This window comes from Heteronotia binoei, chromosome 10 (assembly GCF_032191835.1).
Source record: "Heteronotia binoei isolate CCM8104 ecotype False Entrance Well chromosome 10, APGP_CSIRO_Hbin_v1, whole genome shotgun sequence".
NCBI classification, from domain to species: Eukaryota; Metazoa; Chordata; class Lepidosauria; order Squamata; family Gekkonidae; genus Heteronotia; species Heteronotia binoei.
The window spans coordinates 2,336,142-2,354,603 of record NC_083232.1 but is presented as its reverse complement, the minus strand read 5'-3'; the positions used below and the strand labels follow the sequence as shown (position 1 = coordinate 2,354,603).

The 18,462-nt window shown below is 50.7% G+C and overlaps 1 protein-coding gene across 1 annotated transcript in view; it reads right to left on the bottom strand.

The window, feature by feature from the left end:
- CCM2 (CCM2 scaffold protein) overlaps nucleotides 1–17,247 on the bottom strand; it is a 61,124-nt gene extending 43,877 nt beyond the window's left edge. Inside the window, 1 exon segment of the mRNA XM_060248061.1 lies at nucleotides 17,051–17,247. Within this exon segment, the coding sequence (XP_060104044.1) occupies nucleotides 17,051–17,080 (30 nt within the window). The 5' untranslated portion in view covers nucleotides 17,081–17,247.
- Nucleotides 17,248–18,462: the final 1,215 nt, after the last annotated feature.

Here is an 18,462-nt window from a genome sequence, read left to right as displayed (position 1 = left end):
TGTACAGTAAGGCCGTGTTCACTTGCTAATCGTGACTTCCAAAGCTACGGAATTGTCAGAAGGAGCTCCCAATGCCCCACAGGACCTGTGAGATAAGCCACTGCAGGTGGGGCTGGTTGCCACAAGCCCCACCTCTTTTTGCCTCCAATTCTTAGAATCCTAGAGTTGGAAGGGACCTCCAGGGTCATCTAGTCCAACCCCCCGCACAATGCAGGAAACTCACAAACACCTCCCCCTAAATTCACAGGATCTTCATCGCTGTCAGATGGCCACCTAGCCTCTGTTTCAAAACCTCCAAGGAAGGAGAGCCCACCACCTCCCGAGGAGGAAGCCTGTTCCACTGAGGGATCGCTCTAATTCATAGAATCATAGAGTTGGAAGGGACCTCCAGGGTCATCTAGTCTAACCCCCTGCACAAGGCAGGAAACTCACAAGCACCTCCCCCTAAATTCACAGGATCTTCATTGCTGTCAGATGGCCACCTAGCCTCTGTTTCAAAACCTCCAAGGAAGGAGAGCCCACCACCTCCCGAGGAGGAAGCCTGTTCCACTGAGGGATCGCTCTAATTCATAGAATCATAGAGTTGGAAGGGACCTCCAGGGTCATCTAGTCCAACCCCCCGCACAATGCAGGAAACTCACAAACACCTCCCCCTAAATTCACAGGATCTTCATCGCTGTCAGATGGCCATCTAGCCTCTGTTTCAAAACCTCCAAGGAAGGAGAGCCCACCACCTCCCGAGGAGGAAGCCTGTTCCACTGAGGGATCGCTCTAATTCATAGAATCATAGAGTTGGAAGGGACCTCCAGGGTCATCTAGTCTAACCCCCTGCACAAGGCAGGAAACTCACAAGCACCTCCCCCTAAATTCACAGGATCTTCATTGCTGTCAGATGGCCATCTAGCCTCTGTTTTAAAACCTCCAAGGAAGGAGAGCCCACCACCTCCCGAGGAGGAAGCCTGTTAGAATCATAGAAGAGTTGGAAGGGACCTCCAGGGTCATCTAGTCCAACCCCCCACACAATGCAGGAAACTCACAAACACCTCCCCCTAAATTCACAAGATCTTCATTGCTGTCAGATGGCCATCTAGCCTCTGTTTTAAAACCTCCAAGGAAGGAGAGCCCACCACCTCCCAAGGTGGAAGCCTGTTCCACTGAGGAACTGCTCTAACGGTCAGGAAGTTCTTCCTAATGTTGAGCCGGAAACGCTTTTGATTTAATTTCAGCCCATTGGTTCTGGTCCTACCTGCTGGGGCCACAGAAAACAATTCCACACCATCCTCTATATGACAGCCCTTCAAGTACTTGAAGATGGTGATCCTATCATCTCTCAGCTGCCTCCTCTACAGGCTAAACATGCTCAGCTTCTTCAGCCTTTCCTCATAGGACTTGGTCTCCAGACCCCTCACCACCTTCGCCGCCCTCCTCTGGCCTCGTTATTATTTATTTACTTCATTGATTCTTTGCCTTCCTCCCCAATATGGAACCCAAAGCACCTTACATCATCATCCTCTCCCCCACTGTATCCCCACAACAGCCCTGCGAGGCAGGTTAGACTGAGAGAGACTGACTGGTCCAAGGTCACACACCAAACTCCCATGGCATGACTGGGGATTCAAACCTGATCTCCCAGATCTTGATCTGATACTCTAGCACCTAAACCATGCTGGCTCTCCATTCTTCTCCCCTATGAGCATCAGAGGAACAGAAGAAGTTGCCTTCTACTGAGTGAAAGCACTGGTCCACCAAGATGAGCGCTGTCTACTCAGACTGGCAGTAGCTCTCCTAGGTCTCTCAGGATGCAATTTCACACCACCTACTGCCTGGTCCTTTCAAACTGGAGATGCCAGGGACTGAACCTGGGATGTCCTGTATACCAAGTAGATGTGCTACCACTGAGCCACAGCCCTTCACTCTTCAGTGGCTGTTGCAGAACAGGCTAAAGCAAAGAACAGAGGCTACTACAGTTGGGTGGAGTGGTTAAGTGCGCGGACTCTTATCTGGGAGAACAAGGTTTGATTCCCCACTCCTCCACTTGCAGCTGCTGGAATGGCCTTGAGTCAGCCAGAGCTCTCGCAGGAGTTGTCCTTGAAAGGGCAGCTTCTGTCAGAGCTCTCTCAGCCCCACCCACCTCGCAGGGTGTCTGTGAGATTGTGACCCCTCTAAGATTCTAAGATTCAAAGTACAGGGCGGGATATAAATCCAATATCCATCCATCCATCCATCCATCCATCCATCCATCCATCCATCCATCCATCCATCCGCCAGTCTGGTGTTGTGGTTAAGTGTGCGGACTCTTATCTGGGAGCCCTGGATTTGTTCCCCACTCCTCCACTTGCAGCTGCTGGAATGGTCTTGGGTCAGCCATAGCTCTCTCAAAGGTTGTCCTTGAAAGGGCAGCTGCTGTGAGAGCCCTCTCAGCCCCACCCACTTCACAGGGTGTCTGTTGTGGGGGAAGGAGATAAAGGAGATTGTAAGCTGCTCTGAGACTCTGATTCAGAGAAAAGGGTGGGGTATAAATCTGAAGTCGTCTTCTTCTTCGTCTTCGTAAAGGGAATGACTAAGATAATGTTAAGACCCAGCCCAGCACCAGGCAGAAAATATCTTCCATCAAGCTTAACTATTAGCCAGCCACTGTATGAACTTCAAGCTTTACCATAAAAGCCTTGTTCAGCTTTTAAGTTGCAATACTCCACTCCCAAGGAAAACGATGCCGGCAAATCAGAAGAGCAAAAGGACTTGATTTTTCCGATCTTTCCCCCTTCCCTACAACTCTCTATTTAAAGCTCCATTTTAGAGTTAAAGTTCTGGGGAACGACATGGGCCGAGTGGGCAAACCCGCCAGTTCCCATCAGCTCATTCAGTGTTCTGCTGCCAAAGTTCCGTTTGTTCCACCGCCTGTTCTCTGTACAGAAAGCTGAGAAGCCAGCAGGCAGGACGGAGGGAGCCAGCCAAAGAGCGCTTTGATTGCTTGCCATCCATTGTCATACAGCCTCTGAGCGCCATGCTAATATGACGACCCTTCCCACCTGCACAGGTAGAGGAGAGGTCAGCTTCTTGCAAGTCGAGCACCAAACGCAGTTATTGCTATGATGCCCGAAGATAGAGTTGGTGCGTGCTAATGCACCTTCTGCTATACAGTGAGCACAACGATTCACTTCCCTGTGAGCAAAGATGAAATATACATTTCCTCCTTGAATCGCTTCGTGACATATCACGTAAACAGATGCTGGGACCACGGAGGTTATACAACCAGGAAATAACAAAAACACCACGAAGGGCTGGTAGATGGGAAATGGCAGCGGCATTCCAAATAGGAAAATAAATTAGAGAAAGCCTGGAATACAGTGCATTGTAATGAATTAAGGTACCACCAAATTACTGCACCTATAAGCAAAAAGGACGATCCCCGAAGGAGGATTATCTAGATCCGAAACGAGATCGGACCGGTTCTGGTATCGTCGTTGGACTTTACTGAGTGAATGCTGCATTATTTTATGGACTATAGCAAAGCTGTGTGCTCGAGATGGTATTTTTGTCTCAGCCCCACCCACCTCACACGGTGTCTGTTGTGGGGAAAGGAGATTGTAAACCACTGTAAAGGGTGGAGTATAAATCAGCAATTGTTGGAGAGCCAGTTTGGTGTAGTGGTTAAGTGTGCGGACTCTTATCTGGGAGAATTGGGTTCAATTCCCCACTCCTCCACTTGCACCTGCTGGCATGGCCTTGGGTCAGCCATAGCTCTGGCAGAGGTTGTCCTTGAAAGGGCAGCTGCTGTGAGAGCCCTCTCCAGCCCCACCCACCTCACAGGGTGTCTGTTGTGGGGGAGGAAGGTAAAGGAGATTGTGAGCCGCTCTGAGACTCTTCGGAGTGGAGGGCGGGATATAAATCCAATATCTTCTTCTTCATCTTCTTGTCACTGTAATTTTGTATTGCAAAGAAGGAATCACTTTAATTACATTTTGATGTTGTTTTGTACACGGAGAGTATTTTTTTGTTACATATAACAGCAGGAGTGCGGGACCAGCCAGCAAGTCCTTCCACATCTACATGGGGTTCATTTCCCAAGCACTCATCCACTAGCCCCTGGAGAATCCCGGGTTTCAAACTAAAAATGGGGGAAGGGCCGTGGCTCCGTGGTAGAGCATCTGCTTGGCATGCAGAAGGTTCCAGGGTTCAATCCCCAGCAGCATCTCCAGTTACAAATTCCAGGCAGCAAGGACTGCGAAAGACCTCTGCCTGAAACCTTGGAGAGCCGCTGCCAGTCAGAGTGGGCAACGCTGACCTTGATGGAGCAGTGGTCTGATTCCGTATAAGGCAGCTTCATGAGAGGGGCTGTGGCTCGCTGGTATAGCATCTGCTTGGCACGCAGAAAGTTCCAGGTTCAATTCCCCAGCATCTTGACTCAAGAATCAGGTCTTTCAGCTGCCAGTCTGAGTAGACAGTTCTGACCTTGATGGGCCAGTGACTTGGTATAAGGTAATTTCGTATGTTCATGTGTGTTTGGTACTTTTCTATATGCAATGAAGGGAGCAAAAGAGAGCCAGTTTGGTGTAGTGGTGAAGTCTGCGGAGACTTATCTGGGAGAACCGGGTTTGATGCCCCACTCCTCCGCTTGCAGCTGTTGGAATGGCCTTGGGTCAGCCATAGCTATCGCAGGACTTGTCCTTGAAAGGGCAGCTTCTGGGAGAGCTCTCTCAACCCCACCCAGCTCACAGGATGTCTGTTGTGGGGGGAGAAGATATAGGAGATTGTAAACCGCTCTGAGTCTCTGATTCAGAACTCTGCAGTCTTCAAAAGAGAAATTAAGCATGCTCACTGCCAGGCTCAGCCCAGGTAAGATCTCATGCCCAGTGCCCCCCCGTCTGATGACCCATACTCAGTGACATCGGCTCAGCGATCCTGTGATAGTCACAATTCTTCCCTGCTATGCCATTCACGCAAGCCTCGTCTTCCTGTGCGACCTGTCTTGCTTTCACCCTTGTTTGTCCGCCCCGGCGCCTCATGCAACATCTTGGCTGTACAACACAGGAGACGCATCAATCACGGCTCTCTAGACAGCAGGTCTGTGCCAGCTGCAATGCTTTGAACAACACAAAAACACAGTTGAGCGACTGCCTGGCTAGAGGGTGAACAAAGCAAAAGGCACAAGGTCTCTGCACTCCAGTGAGTCTGCAGGGCGAGAGAGGCCAACCCAGTGTTGAGGGGGGTGGTCATGCCCCACAGCAGCTCTAGATTAAGCAGGGAGTTAAGGGTATATTTCTAGCCGCAATGGCATATGTTAGGGGTGGCCAACGGTAGCTCTCCAGATGTCTTTTTGCCTACAACTCCCATCAGCCCCAGCCAGCATGGCCAATGGCTGGGGCTGATGGGAGTTGTAGGCAAAAAAACATCTGGAGAGCTACCCGTTGGCCACTGCTGGCATATGTGGATATCAAAGGACAAGAATGAGAGAGCCAGTTTGGTGTAGTGGTTAAGTGCGCAGACTTATCTGGGAGAACCGGGTTTGATTCCCCACTCCTCCACTTGCACCTGCTGGAAGGGCTTTGGGTCAGCCGTAGCTCTGGCAGAGCTGTCCTTGAAAGGGCAGCTTCTGTCGGAGCTCTCTCAGCCCCACCCACCTCACACGGTGTCTGTTGTGGGAAAGGAGATTGTAAACCTCTCCGAGAAGGGTGGAGTATAAATCTGCAATTCTTCTTCTTCCCGCTGGCAGGGACTCTGTCTCTCTCACACAAACACCTGGAGATCTGAGGACTGAGTCCAAGGGCTTTCCCCTATACGCCTTACTCTCTACCACTGAGCTACAATTCCCTTCTCATTTCATTCATTTATTCCTCGCCTCTCTCCCCAGCATCTCACACCATTCGCCTCTCCTCCATTTTATTCTCACAACAACCCTGTGAGGGAGCTCAGGCCAAGAGACTGTGACTAGCCCAAGATCCCCCATTAAGCTTCCATGGCAAAGTGAAAATTCAAGTCTGGGTCTCCCAAAATACTGGTGCGACATGTAAGAGCGTAAGAGAAGCCATGCTGGATCAGACCAAAGGCCCATCCAGTCCAACACTCCGTGTCTTCGTGATGCTCCCCAAGCATCACGAAGACAGAGCATCCCTGCCCCAGACACAAGAACATACATGAGAAGCCATGTTGGATCAGGCCAATGGCCCATCCAGTCCAACACTCTGTGTCACACAGTGGCCAAAACTCAGGGACCATCAGGAGGTCCACTAGCTGGGCCAGAACTCCAGAAGCCCTCCCACTGTGGCCCATTCAAGCACCAAGAAAACAGAGCATCAATCCCCAGGCAGAATGTTCCATCTATACAGGGGTGGCCAAACTGTGGCTCAGGAGCCACATATGGCTCTTTCACACACATTGTGTGGCTCTTGAAGCCCCTACCACCCTGCTGGCTGGCTTGGAGAAGGCTCTTTAAATCGCTTAGCCAAATCAAGTCAGCCGGCGGCTTGGAGAATGCATTTAAAGTTGCTTTCTTTCCACCCCTCTCTCCCCTTCTATCTGTCTTCTTTCCTCCCTTCCCTCCCTCTCTCAAACGTTCTCTCTCTGACGTTCATGCCTTGCAGCTCTCAAGCATCTGACATTTATTCTATGTGGCGCTTATGTTAAGCAAGTTTGGCCACCCCTCATTTATACCTTGTGGCTAATAGCCACTGATGGACCTCTGCTCCGTATGTTTATCCAGGACCCTTTTGAAGCAGTCTCTGCTTCAAGAGAGGATTGGAAGAACATATGGAGCAGAGGTCAATCAGCGGTTAACGCTTAAGCACTACACCACACTGGCTTTCTTCTATCAGCCTGCCCTTTCCTTAGCACGTAGTGCATTGGTTGCTACTGAGCAAGTTTCATGTGTGTTCACTAAAGTCTACCTTAGGCCCAGGATGACTCTTGTCCTAGTCTAGCAAGACACATTATTGGGGCGTTTAAAACGACTTTGTCCAAGCCAAAGCGTCTCCGCACAACCGGTCACTCCGCTGCCACCTTCTGAGTCCGCCGTTGCCACTGCTTCGTATGGCAAACCCATATCACTAAAAATAGCTCCTCTCCCACAGTGAGCTCTGCCCACGGCTGCAGAGGGCGGGTGGGGAGAGAATGATCAGTTCAAAGGCGATGAGCTCATAGGGTGGTTCTAACTGAGGCTGGATCCTGGAACCGGTGCATATATATAGCTTTGGGTCTGAGCCTCTTCCCAACCAATCTGCCAAAGAGCAATTTCGTAGGGCCTGCAAGACGGAGCTGTTCCGCCGGGTCTATGGTTGAGGCAGCGGGCATCCTATTATTCCATCAGTTGGCCTCCTTTGTGGTGACATCACGCTTTGTTACAGTCATAGAATCATAGAGTTGGAAGGGACCCCCAGGGTCATCTAGTCCAGCCCCCTGCACAATGCAGGAAACTCACAAACACCTCCCCCTAAATTCACAGGATCTGCATTGGTGTCAGATGGCCATCTAGCCTCTGTTTCAAAACCTCCAAGGAAGGAGAGCCCACCACCTCCCGAGGAGGAAGCCTGTTCCACTGAGGAACTACTCTAAACTCACAAACCCCTCCCCTTAAATTCACAGGATCTGCATTGCTGTCAGATGGCCATCTAGCCTCTGTTTCAAAACCTCCAAGGAAAGAGAGCCCACCACCTCCCGAGGAAGCCTGTTCCACCGAGGAACCGCTCTAACGGTCAGGAAGTCCTTCCTAATGTTGAGTCAGAAACTCTTTTGATTTAATTTCAGCCCATTGGTTCTGGTCCTGCCTTCTGGGGCCACAGAAAACAACCTTTTGGTCATCCCTGGGCTAAAAGAGGCTAGGCTTAATTCCACCAGAGCAAGAGCCTTCTCGGTTGCGGCCCCAATACTCTGGAACACCCTCCCAGAAGCCAACAGAGCCCTGAGGGACCTACTGCAGTTCCGCAGGGCCTGCAAGACTGAACTGTTTTGGATGTGATATGACATCTAACGGGAGAGGGCTGCCACCGCATCTGGATCTATTGCACTTCAGTACTAGCTGCCTAGGATCTGGACGCGTTGAGGAAAGAAAATATTATGTGATCCGCCTGAATAGATGACGTAGCACCACTGCAATTGTACTTGTTTTCTTTGTTTTAATATTGCTTATTGTTGTTGTGTGTTTTATGTTGATAGCCACCTTGAGTCTGCATAGAATGGGCGGGATATAAATATACCATAATTAAAGAAATAAATATTTTTTTTAAAAAGCAACAGGGTTAAACCACATCCCCCAATGATGCCCTGGCAAACACAGCGGCAAGAACAAGCCCTTTAAAGTGTCCCAAACTGGAACATCTTTTGAAGGAAATAATCATACTCGATGGTTTAAAAGTAGCTTGTTCTCCGACCGCCCCCCACAACCCTTATTTAGAGCACAGACCGTATTTTGTCCTACACGGGAACTCAGCAAAAATTAGCTGCCAATTTTAATTAGAACACGGCTCTCGAGGGGAAGTCAGAACCGCACTTATGAGCATGTGGGCAGCAGCAGAGCATCACTGACCTTTCCTGATGTTTCACTTGTGTGCAAGAACGGCCATCTAAACGGATTCCTTTGAGCATCACCTCTGATCACCACCAAACCCTTGACGCGAATGCCTTGGGGAAATTAACAGCGAGTTCACCCCCCTGGCAAACTAGTGCAAACGTATATATGTACACTAACACCCATTTCTCTCTCCCTCCTTGCAGACTGGAGTTCTGGTCAGGGGGAAAAACTACATTCTCTTGTCTGGGATGTACTTCCCCACACACTTCAAGGGTGCTTTAGAGAGCATCTAAGGGAAGTGGCGCAGAGTGGTAAGGCTGCAGTACTGCAGTCCTAAGCTCTGCGCACGACCTGAGTTCGATCCCGGCGGAAGCTGGGTTCAGGTGGCTGGCTCCAGGTTGACTCAGCCTTCCATCCTTCCGAGGTCGGTCAAAGGAGTCCCCAGCTTGCTGGGGGGGAAAGCGTAGAGGACTGGGGAAGGCAATGGCAAACCACCCCGTAAAAAGTCTGCCGTGAAAACGTTGTGGAAGCAACGCCACCCCAGAGTTGGAAACGACTGGTGCTTGCTCAGGGGACTACCTTTTTTTTTTAAGGGAAAAGAACTCATCCATCCATATTTAACCACAATGATATGACAGGAAGCACACAGGAAGGGTGGAAAGGGTTGTTAGCAATACCTAGTAAAGGGGGGGGGGGTGGAGGGAGGAGAATATCAGTTTTTAGGAGCCTGAGTCACAAAGCACCAGCTCTGGAGAGTCAGAAACCATCCTTTCGAATCCTAGGTGCCCAGGCGTTCCCAGTCCAGACACTCCAAGAGCATCTGCATTTGTTTCTCCAAAGTCACATTTGCTACGATGTGCAAAGCTGAAGATACAATACTGAGCAGGTCTTCTGACATAATATTCCAAGGAAGCATGTCTCCTTTCTCTCTTTCACACAAAAAGCCTGGTGGCGTATTTTCTGACATTCCTTTGCATGCTGTGTGCTTCCAACACCATCCACATGTGGCCTCCCCGTTCCCCCCCCCCCCCACATCACAACCATAGAATCATAGAGTTGGTAGGGACCTCCAGGGTCATCTAGTCCAACCCCCTGCACAATGTAGGAAACTCACAGATACCTATCCCAAATTCACAGGATCTTCATCGCTGTCAGATGGCCATCTAACCTCTGTTTAAAAACCTCCAAGGAAGGAGAGCCCACCACCTCCTGAGAAAGCCTGTTCCACTGAGGAATCGCTCTAACAGTCAGGAAGTTCTTCCTAATGTTGAGCCGGAAACTCTTTTGATTTAATTTCAACTCACTGGTTGTGGTCCTACCTTCTGGGGCCACAGAAAACAATTCCACACCATCCTCTAGATGACAGCCCTTCAAGTACTTGAAGATGGTGATCCTATCACCTCTCAGCCGCCTTCTCTCCAGGCTAAAGGCCCAGCTCCTTCAACCTTTCCTCATAGGACTTGGTCTCCAGACCCAGCACCACCTTCGTCGCCCTCCTCTGGACCCGTTCCAGCTTGTCTAGATCCTTCTTAAAATGTGGTGCCCAAAACTGAACACAATACTCCAGGTGAGGTCTTACCAGAGCAGCCTCTCTTCCACCTGCATCCTTCCCTTACCTCCATCACACAATCACACCAGTCCCTCTCTGGATTCCCCTTCACAGCCCTCTTCAACACAGAGCACCCTGCCTTCTTTGCCAGTACAGTGGTCTCTCCTTCATCTTTCTATTTCACCCTCCACCAACAACGTAGATTTAAAAAGACAGAAAATGACAGGGAGAGCATGTCTCTTTTCTTGGCCATCTTCCACTTTAGGTTTGACTATATGAGAATATTAGAAAAGTACTGCTGGATCAGACCAGTGAGGGTCCATCTAGTCCAGCTTCCTATCTCACAGGGTGCCCAACCAGTTCCTCTGGAGGGCTGAGAACAGGACACAGAGGCTGAATATGCAAACAGTCAACAGGCAATTATAATAAAAAGTTAAAAGAACTGGAGTTTATGAATGTGATGAGTTTTTTCCTGGGTCCTGAAGAACTACGGCTGATTTCTTGCACTGGGAAAAAAATGGACTCATGCAATAATGCAGCTCTATGAACATATGAACCTGCCTTATACCGAATCAGACCCTTGGTCCATCAAAGTCAGTATTGTCTTCTCAGACTGGCAGCGGCTCTCCAGGGTCTCAAGCTGAGGTTTTTCACACTTATTTGCCTGGACCCTTTTTTGGAGATGCCGGGGATTGAACCTGGGACCTTCTGCTTCCCAAGCAGATGCTCTACCACTGAGCCACCGTCCCTCTCTACTATTCAAACTCTGACAATGCTAAATGAGGTATTGTGGACATCTTTAGTACTCCAGCTGATGAAGTGCATTTTCCACACATTATTATAGGGGTGTTGGACATGCAGTTCTGGGGCCGAATCAGGCCCCCGGAGGGCTCCTATCAGGCCCCCGAGCAACTGGCTGTCATCTGCTTCCTTCTCCCTATATCTTGCTTCCTTCTGCATGACAGCTTGCTTTTCAAGGCTCGCTGAATTCCACAGCAGAGCTACTGAGCCAAGCCTCTCTTCCTTCTATTGGCTGAGGCTCCCCCCCCAAGTCCCTTGGGGAAGGAAGGAGAGAGCCAGCGCTTTCTTTGCCCATTTCCCTGGATCCCATGGGAGAAATATAAAGAAAGCATCTTTAAAACCAATGAGTGCTAACGTTTTAAGTTTTTTAAAGTATGTATTTGGGTTTGTCTGTGTTCTTTATAAGATTTATCTCTCTGCTACCTAATCTTAAATAGGTACACACATAGCCCGGCCTGGCCCGGCTCAGCCCAACAAGGTCTCATTTGTGTCAGATCCAGCCCTCATAACAAATGAGTTTGACACCCCTAAATTATTACTTCATTTAAACCCTCTTCTACTTCAGGCACAAATCCCCACCACTTTTCGCACTTCAATACATAAGCACACTGTAGCTGAATACTTGACTTGTATGCAGCAGGCCCCAGGTTTAATCCCTGCCATATGCAGTTAAAAAGGATCACAGAGCAGGCGCTGAGGAAAAACCTCCTTGCCTGAGATCCTGCAGAATCATGGACCAGTCAGAACTGGCAGACCTGTGGTCCAACATGGTGCAAAGGTGGCTTTACGTATGCAGGTTTCTTTTCTGGCGCCCAGTATTACTAAATTTGGGCTATTCTACAATAAAATGCAAACAGATCTACTGTGAAATGAAGCTGCCCGTGGCTGGCTGATTTAGCAACCCACCCTTGCTTTGGAAATCAGCACAGGCAATTACAAACCCAAGAAGCAGGCAAGGGATCGTATTTGATTGTCGTGTGGAACGGAAAGTGCGGACAGAAGCGATGACTGCAGTCCCTTGCCCAGTTCTGCGTTTGCTGGGGTCAACGGTATTTTATTAACACACACAAAGCCGCCTCATATTGAAACAGACCGTCGACCCATCCAAGTCAGTATTGTCTAATCGTATTGGCAGCAGCTCTCCAGGGTCTCAGACGACGGCTGGTCACAACACCTACTCCTTAACTAGAGATGCTGGGGATTGAACCTGGGACCTTCTGCATACAGTGCCGGATTAAAGCCTGTGGAGGCCCCTAGGCAGTCAAAATCCCCCCCCCCCCCTTGCAAATCATCTCAGAGCTGAAGTGCCTGCTCCAGTTTGGTGCAGCCAGTTTGGTGTAGTGGTTAAGTGTGCGGACTCTTATCTGGGAGAACCGGGTTTGATTCCCCACTCCTCCCCTTGCAGCTGCTGGAACAGCCTTGGGTCAGCCATAGCTCTTCCAGGAGCTGTCCTTGAAAGGGCAGCTGCTGGGAGAGCCCTCTCAGCCCCACCCATCTCACAGGGTGTCTGTTGTGGGGGGAGAAGATAAAGGAGATTGTAAGCTGCTTTGAGACTGAGATTCAGAGTAAAGGGCAGGATATAAATCCAGTATTTTCTTGACAGCCAGTTTGGTGTAGTGGTTAAATGTGTGGACTCTTATCTGGGAGAACCGGGTTTGATTCCCCACGCCTCCACTTGCACCTGCTGGAATGGCCTTGGGTCAGCCAGAGCTCTAATAGAGAGCCAGTTGGGTGTAGTGGTTAAATGTGCGGACTCTTATCTGGGAGAACCGGGTTTGATTCCCCACTCCTCCACTTGCACCTGCTGGAACAGCCTTGGGTCAGCCATAGCTCTTCCAGGAGCTGTCCTTGAAAGGGCAGCTGCTGGGAGAGCCCCCTCAGCCCCACCCACCTCACAGGGTGTCTGTTGTGGGGGGAGAAGATAAAGGAGATTGTAAGCTGCTTTGAGACTGAGATTCAGAGTAAAGGGCAGGATATAAATCCAGTATTTTCTTGACAGCCAGTTTGGTGTAGTGGTTAAATGTGCGGACTCTTATCTGGGAGAACCGGGTTTGATTCCCCACGCCTCCACTTGCACCTGCTGGAATGGCCTTGGGTCAGCCATAGCTCTAATAGAGAGCCAGTTTGGTGTAGTGGTTAAGTGTGTGGACTCTTATCTGGGAGAACCGGGTTTGATTCCCCACTCCTCCACTTGCACCCGCTGGAATGGCCTTAGGTCAGCCATAGCTCTAATAGAGAGCCAGTTTGGTGTAGTGGTTAAGTGTGCGGACTCTTATCTGGGAGAACCCAGTTTGAATCCCCATTCCTCCACTTGCACCTGCTGGAATGGCCTTGGGTCAGCCATAGCTCCTGTAGGAATTGTCCTTGAAAGAGCAGCTTCTGGGAAAGCTCTCTCAGCCCCACCCACCTCACAGGGTGTATGTTGTGGGGGGAGAAGATAAAGGAGATTGTAAGCTGCTTTGAGACTGAGATTCAGAGTAAAGGGCAGGATATAAATCCAATATCTTCTTGACAGCCAGTTTGGTGTAGTGGTTAAGTGTGCGGACTCTTATCTGGGAGAACCGGGTTTCATCCCCCATTCCTCCACTTGCACCTGCTGGAGGGCGGGATATAAATCCAGTATCATCATCTTCTTCCACTGCCCTTGGCCCCTGCTGCAACCTGCAGGCCCCTTCTCAAAAGCCCCTCTGACAAAGCTCTGGGATGCAGGGGAGAGGCAGAGAGAGGCAACCTTGGTGATGATGCTGCAGCAGCCACACCAGGCAAGTCGGGCAAAGAGCGGCTCAGTTGCTGGCTGTGCATGCAGGCTGGGAGGGCTGCAAGCACAGGGGAAAGGGAGGGGGAACCAGCCCAGAGTCGCTAAAGGCATGGGGCCCATAGGCCAGCGCCTATTTGGCCTAATTGTTAATCCAGCCCTGTCTGCATACCAAACTGAGCCACAGCCCCTCTCTTACTGAATATCTGCTGCTCCCTGTTGAGCTTGGCTTATTTTTTTTTTTTGTTATTTTTACACAAGGAGCCCCAGATACCACTTAGCCAAGAGCAGTTACCGAGAATACAATTTATTAATAGAAAATAGGGCAGGAGAGAGATGGTCTCTTGGGGCACAGACCCCTTACAATACAAACGGCAAGAGAGAAGGATATAAGCTTGCTCTGAGTCCCCGTAAGCGAGGAAAACAGAGTCTAAATAAAACAATCCAATCAATAAATCAGCTAGATCAAGATGGGTCGCAGTATTAGTCTGTCTATAGCAGCAAAGCACCAGAGTCCATGAGCATCTCAAAGCCTTGCTTCGGCGGGGAGGGCGGGGCGTAAATCAAATCTAACAAAAATAAAGTCTTTGAAAGGGTAGGAGCTTTCCTGAGAGCCAAAGTCCTGGGGAGGGACGGTGGCTCAGTGGTGGAGCATCTGCTTGGGAAGCAGAAGGTCCCAGGTTCAATCCCCGGCATCTCCAACTAAAAAGGGTCCAGGCGAGTAGGCGTGAAAAACCTCAGCCTGAGATCCTGAAGAGCCGCTGCCAGTCTGAGCAGACAAGACTGACTTTAGAGAGGGACAGTGGCTCAGCGGTCGAGCACCTGCTTGGTAAGCAGAAGGTCCCAGGTTCAATCCCCGGCATCTCCAAAAAAGGGTCCAGGCAAACAAGTGTGAAAAACCTCCGCTTGAGACCCTGGAGAGCTGCTGCCAGTCTGAGTGGACAAGACTGATTTTGATGGACTGAGGGTCTGATTCAGCATAAGGCGGCTTCATATGTTCACCTTCACGACTAAGCAAATCTGTAGCAGAGTAAGAGATTTTGTGAGTCACTGCTCACTTCTTCAGATGCAGCGAGACTAGATCGAGTCAAATCAGATGCAAGGGGTTCCCCCCCCACACACACACAAGTCTTCCCTCTAAGCAGAGTGAGTGTGAGCTAGCTCACAGTTTTTAGCCTCTGGCTCACACATTTTTGTCTCAGCTCAGGAAGAACATATGAAGCTGCCTTATACTGAATCAGACCCTGGGTCCATCAAAGTCAGGATTGTCTACTCAGACTGGCAGCGGCTCTCCAGGGTCTCAGAGTGAGGTTTTTCAAACCTACTTGCCTGGACCTCTTTTTAGTTGGAGATGCCAGGGATTGAACTTGGGACCTTCTGCTTACCAAGCAGCTGCTCTACCACTGAACCACCCTCCCTCCCCTTAAGGAAGGATGACACCAGAGCAAACTGATTAATGCACATTACTTGCTCACTAATTTCACGCCCACAGTTCACCAAGTAGAATTTCTGTTCACAAGGCTCCACAGCTTAAAGGGAGCATCGGTTTCCCCCAAGCCCCATGGTAAGAAGATAAGAGAAGCCATGTTGGATCAAGGCCAGCGGCCCATCCAGTCCAACACTCTGTGTCACACAGTGGCCAAAAAACCCAGAAGCCCTCTCACTGTTGCCCCCAAGCACCAAGAACACAGAGCATCACTGCCCCAGACATAAGAACATAAGAGAAGCCCTGTTGGATCAGGCCAGTGGCCGCTACGGTCCAACACTCTGGGTCACACAGTGGCCAAAAAACCCAGGCGCCATCAGGAGGTCCATCAGTGGGGCCAGGACACTAGAAGCCCTCCCACTGTTGCCCCCACACCCCCGAGCACAAGAAGACAAAGCATCACTGCCTCAGAAATAAGGAGAAGCCCTGTTGGATCAGGCCAAAGGCCCATCCAATCCAACACTCTGTGTCACACAGTGGCCAAAACCCAGGTGCCACCAGGAGGTCCACCAGTGGGGCCAGGACACTAGAAGCCCTCCCACTGTTGCCCCCCTCCCAAGCACAAGAAGACAGAGCATCACTGCCTCAGAAATAAGGACATAAGAGAAGCCATGTTGGATCAGGCCAATGGCCCATCCAGTCCAACACTCTGTACCACACAGTGGCCAAAACCCAGGTGCCACCAGGAGGTCCACCAGTGCGGCCAGGACACCAGAAGCCCTCCCACTGTTGCCTCTCCCCCAAGCACCAGGAATACAGACCATCACTGCCCCAGACAGAGAGCTCCATCTATACCCTGTGGCCAATAACCACTGATGGACCTCTATCCCAGATGTTGATCCAATCCCCTCCTGAGGCCGTCTATGCTTGTTACCTGTGACACCCCAGGAGGGGACAGTGATGCACCCAATGCCTGAGAAAATGCACCCCCCGCTTTTTTCCCTGGGAACGGCTGGGAGGCAGCAAGGGAAGAGAAGCAGGTCTGCAGCCAGGCAGTGCCCGGAGGTGGGGGGCAGAGGGGCAAACCCCACTTGCCATCCTGAGACCCAGGAGAGCAGAAAAGTAGCATGCTAACAAAAACAATAATAATAATCAGGGCTTTTTTTGTAGCAGGGCCTCCTTTGCATACACCCCTGATGTAGCCAATCCTCCTGGAGCTGACAGTAGGCCCCCCAAAAAGAGCCCTGAAAGAGAGCCAATTTGGGGGAGTGGTTAAGTGTGCGGACTCTTATCTGGGAGAACCAGGTTTGATTCCCCACTCCTCCACTTGCAGCTGCTGGAATGGCCTTGGGTCAGCCATAGCTCTAATAGAGAGCCAGTTGGGTGTAGTGGTGAAGTGTGTGGACTCTTATCTGGGAGAACCGGGTTTGATTCCCCACTCCTCCACTTGCAGCTGCTGGAATGGCCTTGGGTCAGCCAGAGCTCTAATAGAGAGCCAGCTGGGTGTAGTGGTGAAGCGTGCGGACTCTTATCTGGGAGAACCGGGTTTGATTCCCCGCTCCTCCACTTGCAGCTGCTGGAATGGCCTTGGGTCAGCCAGAGCTCTTGCAGAGGTTGTCCTTGAAAAGGCAGCTGCTATGAGAGCCCTCTCAGCCCCACCCACCTCACAGGGTGTCTGTTGTGGGGAGAGAAGATATAGGAGACTGTAAGCCGCTCTGAGGCTCTGATTCGGAGAGAAGGGCGGAGTATAAATCTGCAATTCTTCTTCTTCTTCTTGAAGGACTGGCTACATCAGGGAGGTGTGGCTTTATACGCAAAGGAGTTCCTACTACAAAAAAAGGCCCTGATGATAATAATAATTAATAATAATAACCCGTTTCCAACCATTGCGAGCGCTTCCCTTGAGGCTTAGGGAGGGCAGCAGCCCGGCCAGCGCTTCAGAACGGGGGCGGGGCTTCCCCGCCCCTCCCCTCCCCGCGGCCCGGCCCCGCCCCCCGCCTCAGCCGCGCTACTCGCCTTCTTGCCCCGCTTGCCTTCCTCCTCCATGTCTCAGGCGGGGCCCGGAGCCATCTCCCCGCCCGGGTCCGCCCCGCTCCGCCTTCAGTGAGCCGCCATGGCCGAGCCGGAACCTCAGCGAGGGGAAGAGGCGCTGCCGCCGCGGCAACAACTTTTCAATCCTGCCGCCATCTTGGGCGTCGGCATTCCCGGCATGCCCCGCGCTCGCTCGCCTCAGGCAGGCCGCGCCGAACCAGCCGCAGCCGAGGCCCGGAGGGCTGACGTCAGTCCTCCGAGGGGGAAGGAGCGGCTTTTGGGGGCAGAGCGCATGCGCGACGCCCAAAGGAATGGGGAAAGTTCCCTGTTGTGCGCAGCTCTGACTTACGGTTCTAGGTAGCCTCTTTGCCGGACAAGAAGAGTGTAGATAGATCCAAGCGGGCATCCGTGTTGATCTGAAGCCGTTGAACAAAGCAGGAGTCAAGTCACCTTTAAGACCAAGTAATTTTTATTTAGAACGTAAGCTTACTTAATTACTTACTGGAATGTCTTACGCAAGGGGGTCGCGGTGTTGGTCTAAAGCAAAGAACAAAGTTTGAGTCCAGTGGCACCTTTAAGATCAAGGTAGTTTTATTCAAGGTACGAGCTTCCCTCTGCATGCACACTTGTGCATGCAATGAAGATCCTGTGAATTTAGGGGGAGGGGTTTGTGAGTTTCCTGCATTGTGCAGGGGGTTGGACTAGATGACCCTGGAGATCCCTTCCAACTCTAGGATTCTAAGTTCCCACAGGCTTCCTTGGGAGGTGGTGGGCTCTCCTTACTTGGAGGTTTTGAAACAGAGGCTAGATGGCCATCTGACAGCAATGAAGATCTTTTGAATTTAGGGGGAGGTGTTTGTGAGTTTCCTGCATTGTGCAGGGGGTTGGACTAGATGACCCTGGAGGTCCCTTCCAACTCTAGGATTGTATGAACAGGCTTCCTCGGGAGGTGGTGGGCTCTCCTTCCTTGGAGGTCTTGAAACAGGCTAGATGGCCCTCTGACAGCGATGAAGATCCCGTGAATTTAGGGGGAGGTATTTGTGAGTTTCCTGCATTGTGCAGGGGGTTGGACTAGATGACCCTGGTGGTCCCTTCCAACTCAAGGATTCTATTCTTCTCTTGACTCTAATTAGCCTTTCTTGCCAACACCCTCCCCACCATCTATATATGGAATGGTTGAGAAAGAAGTGTGCGCGCACACAATAGCTTATACCCAGAAAGCTTTACTGATCCCTCTGGGTTCAGACTTTGTTCTGGAACAATAATAGCAGACTGGTGTTATCTTAAAAGTTCAACAAGCGGCAGAACAAAGTTTGTGGTATAATTTCTCTGGTCTCTGGGATCGATTTTGTCAAATGCACTTTGTTGCCCAGACGAACACGGTTGCATTCATTCTA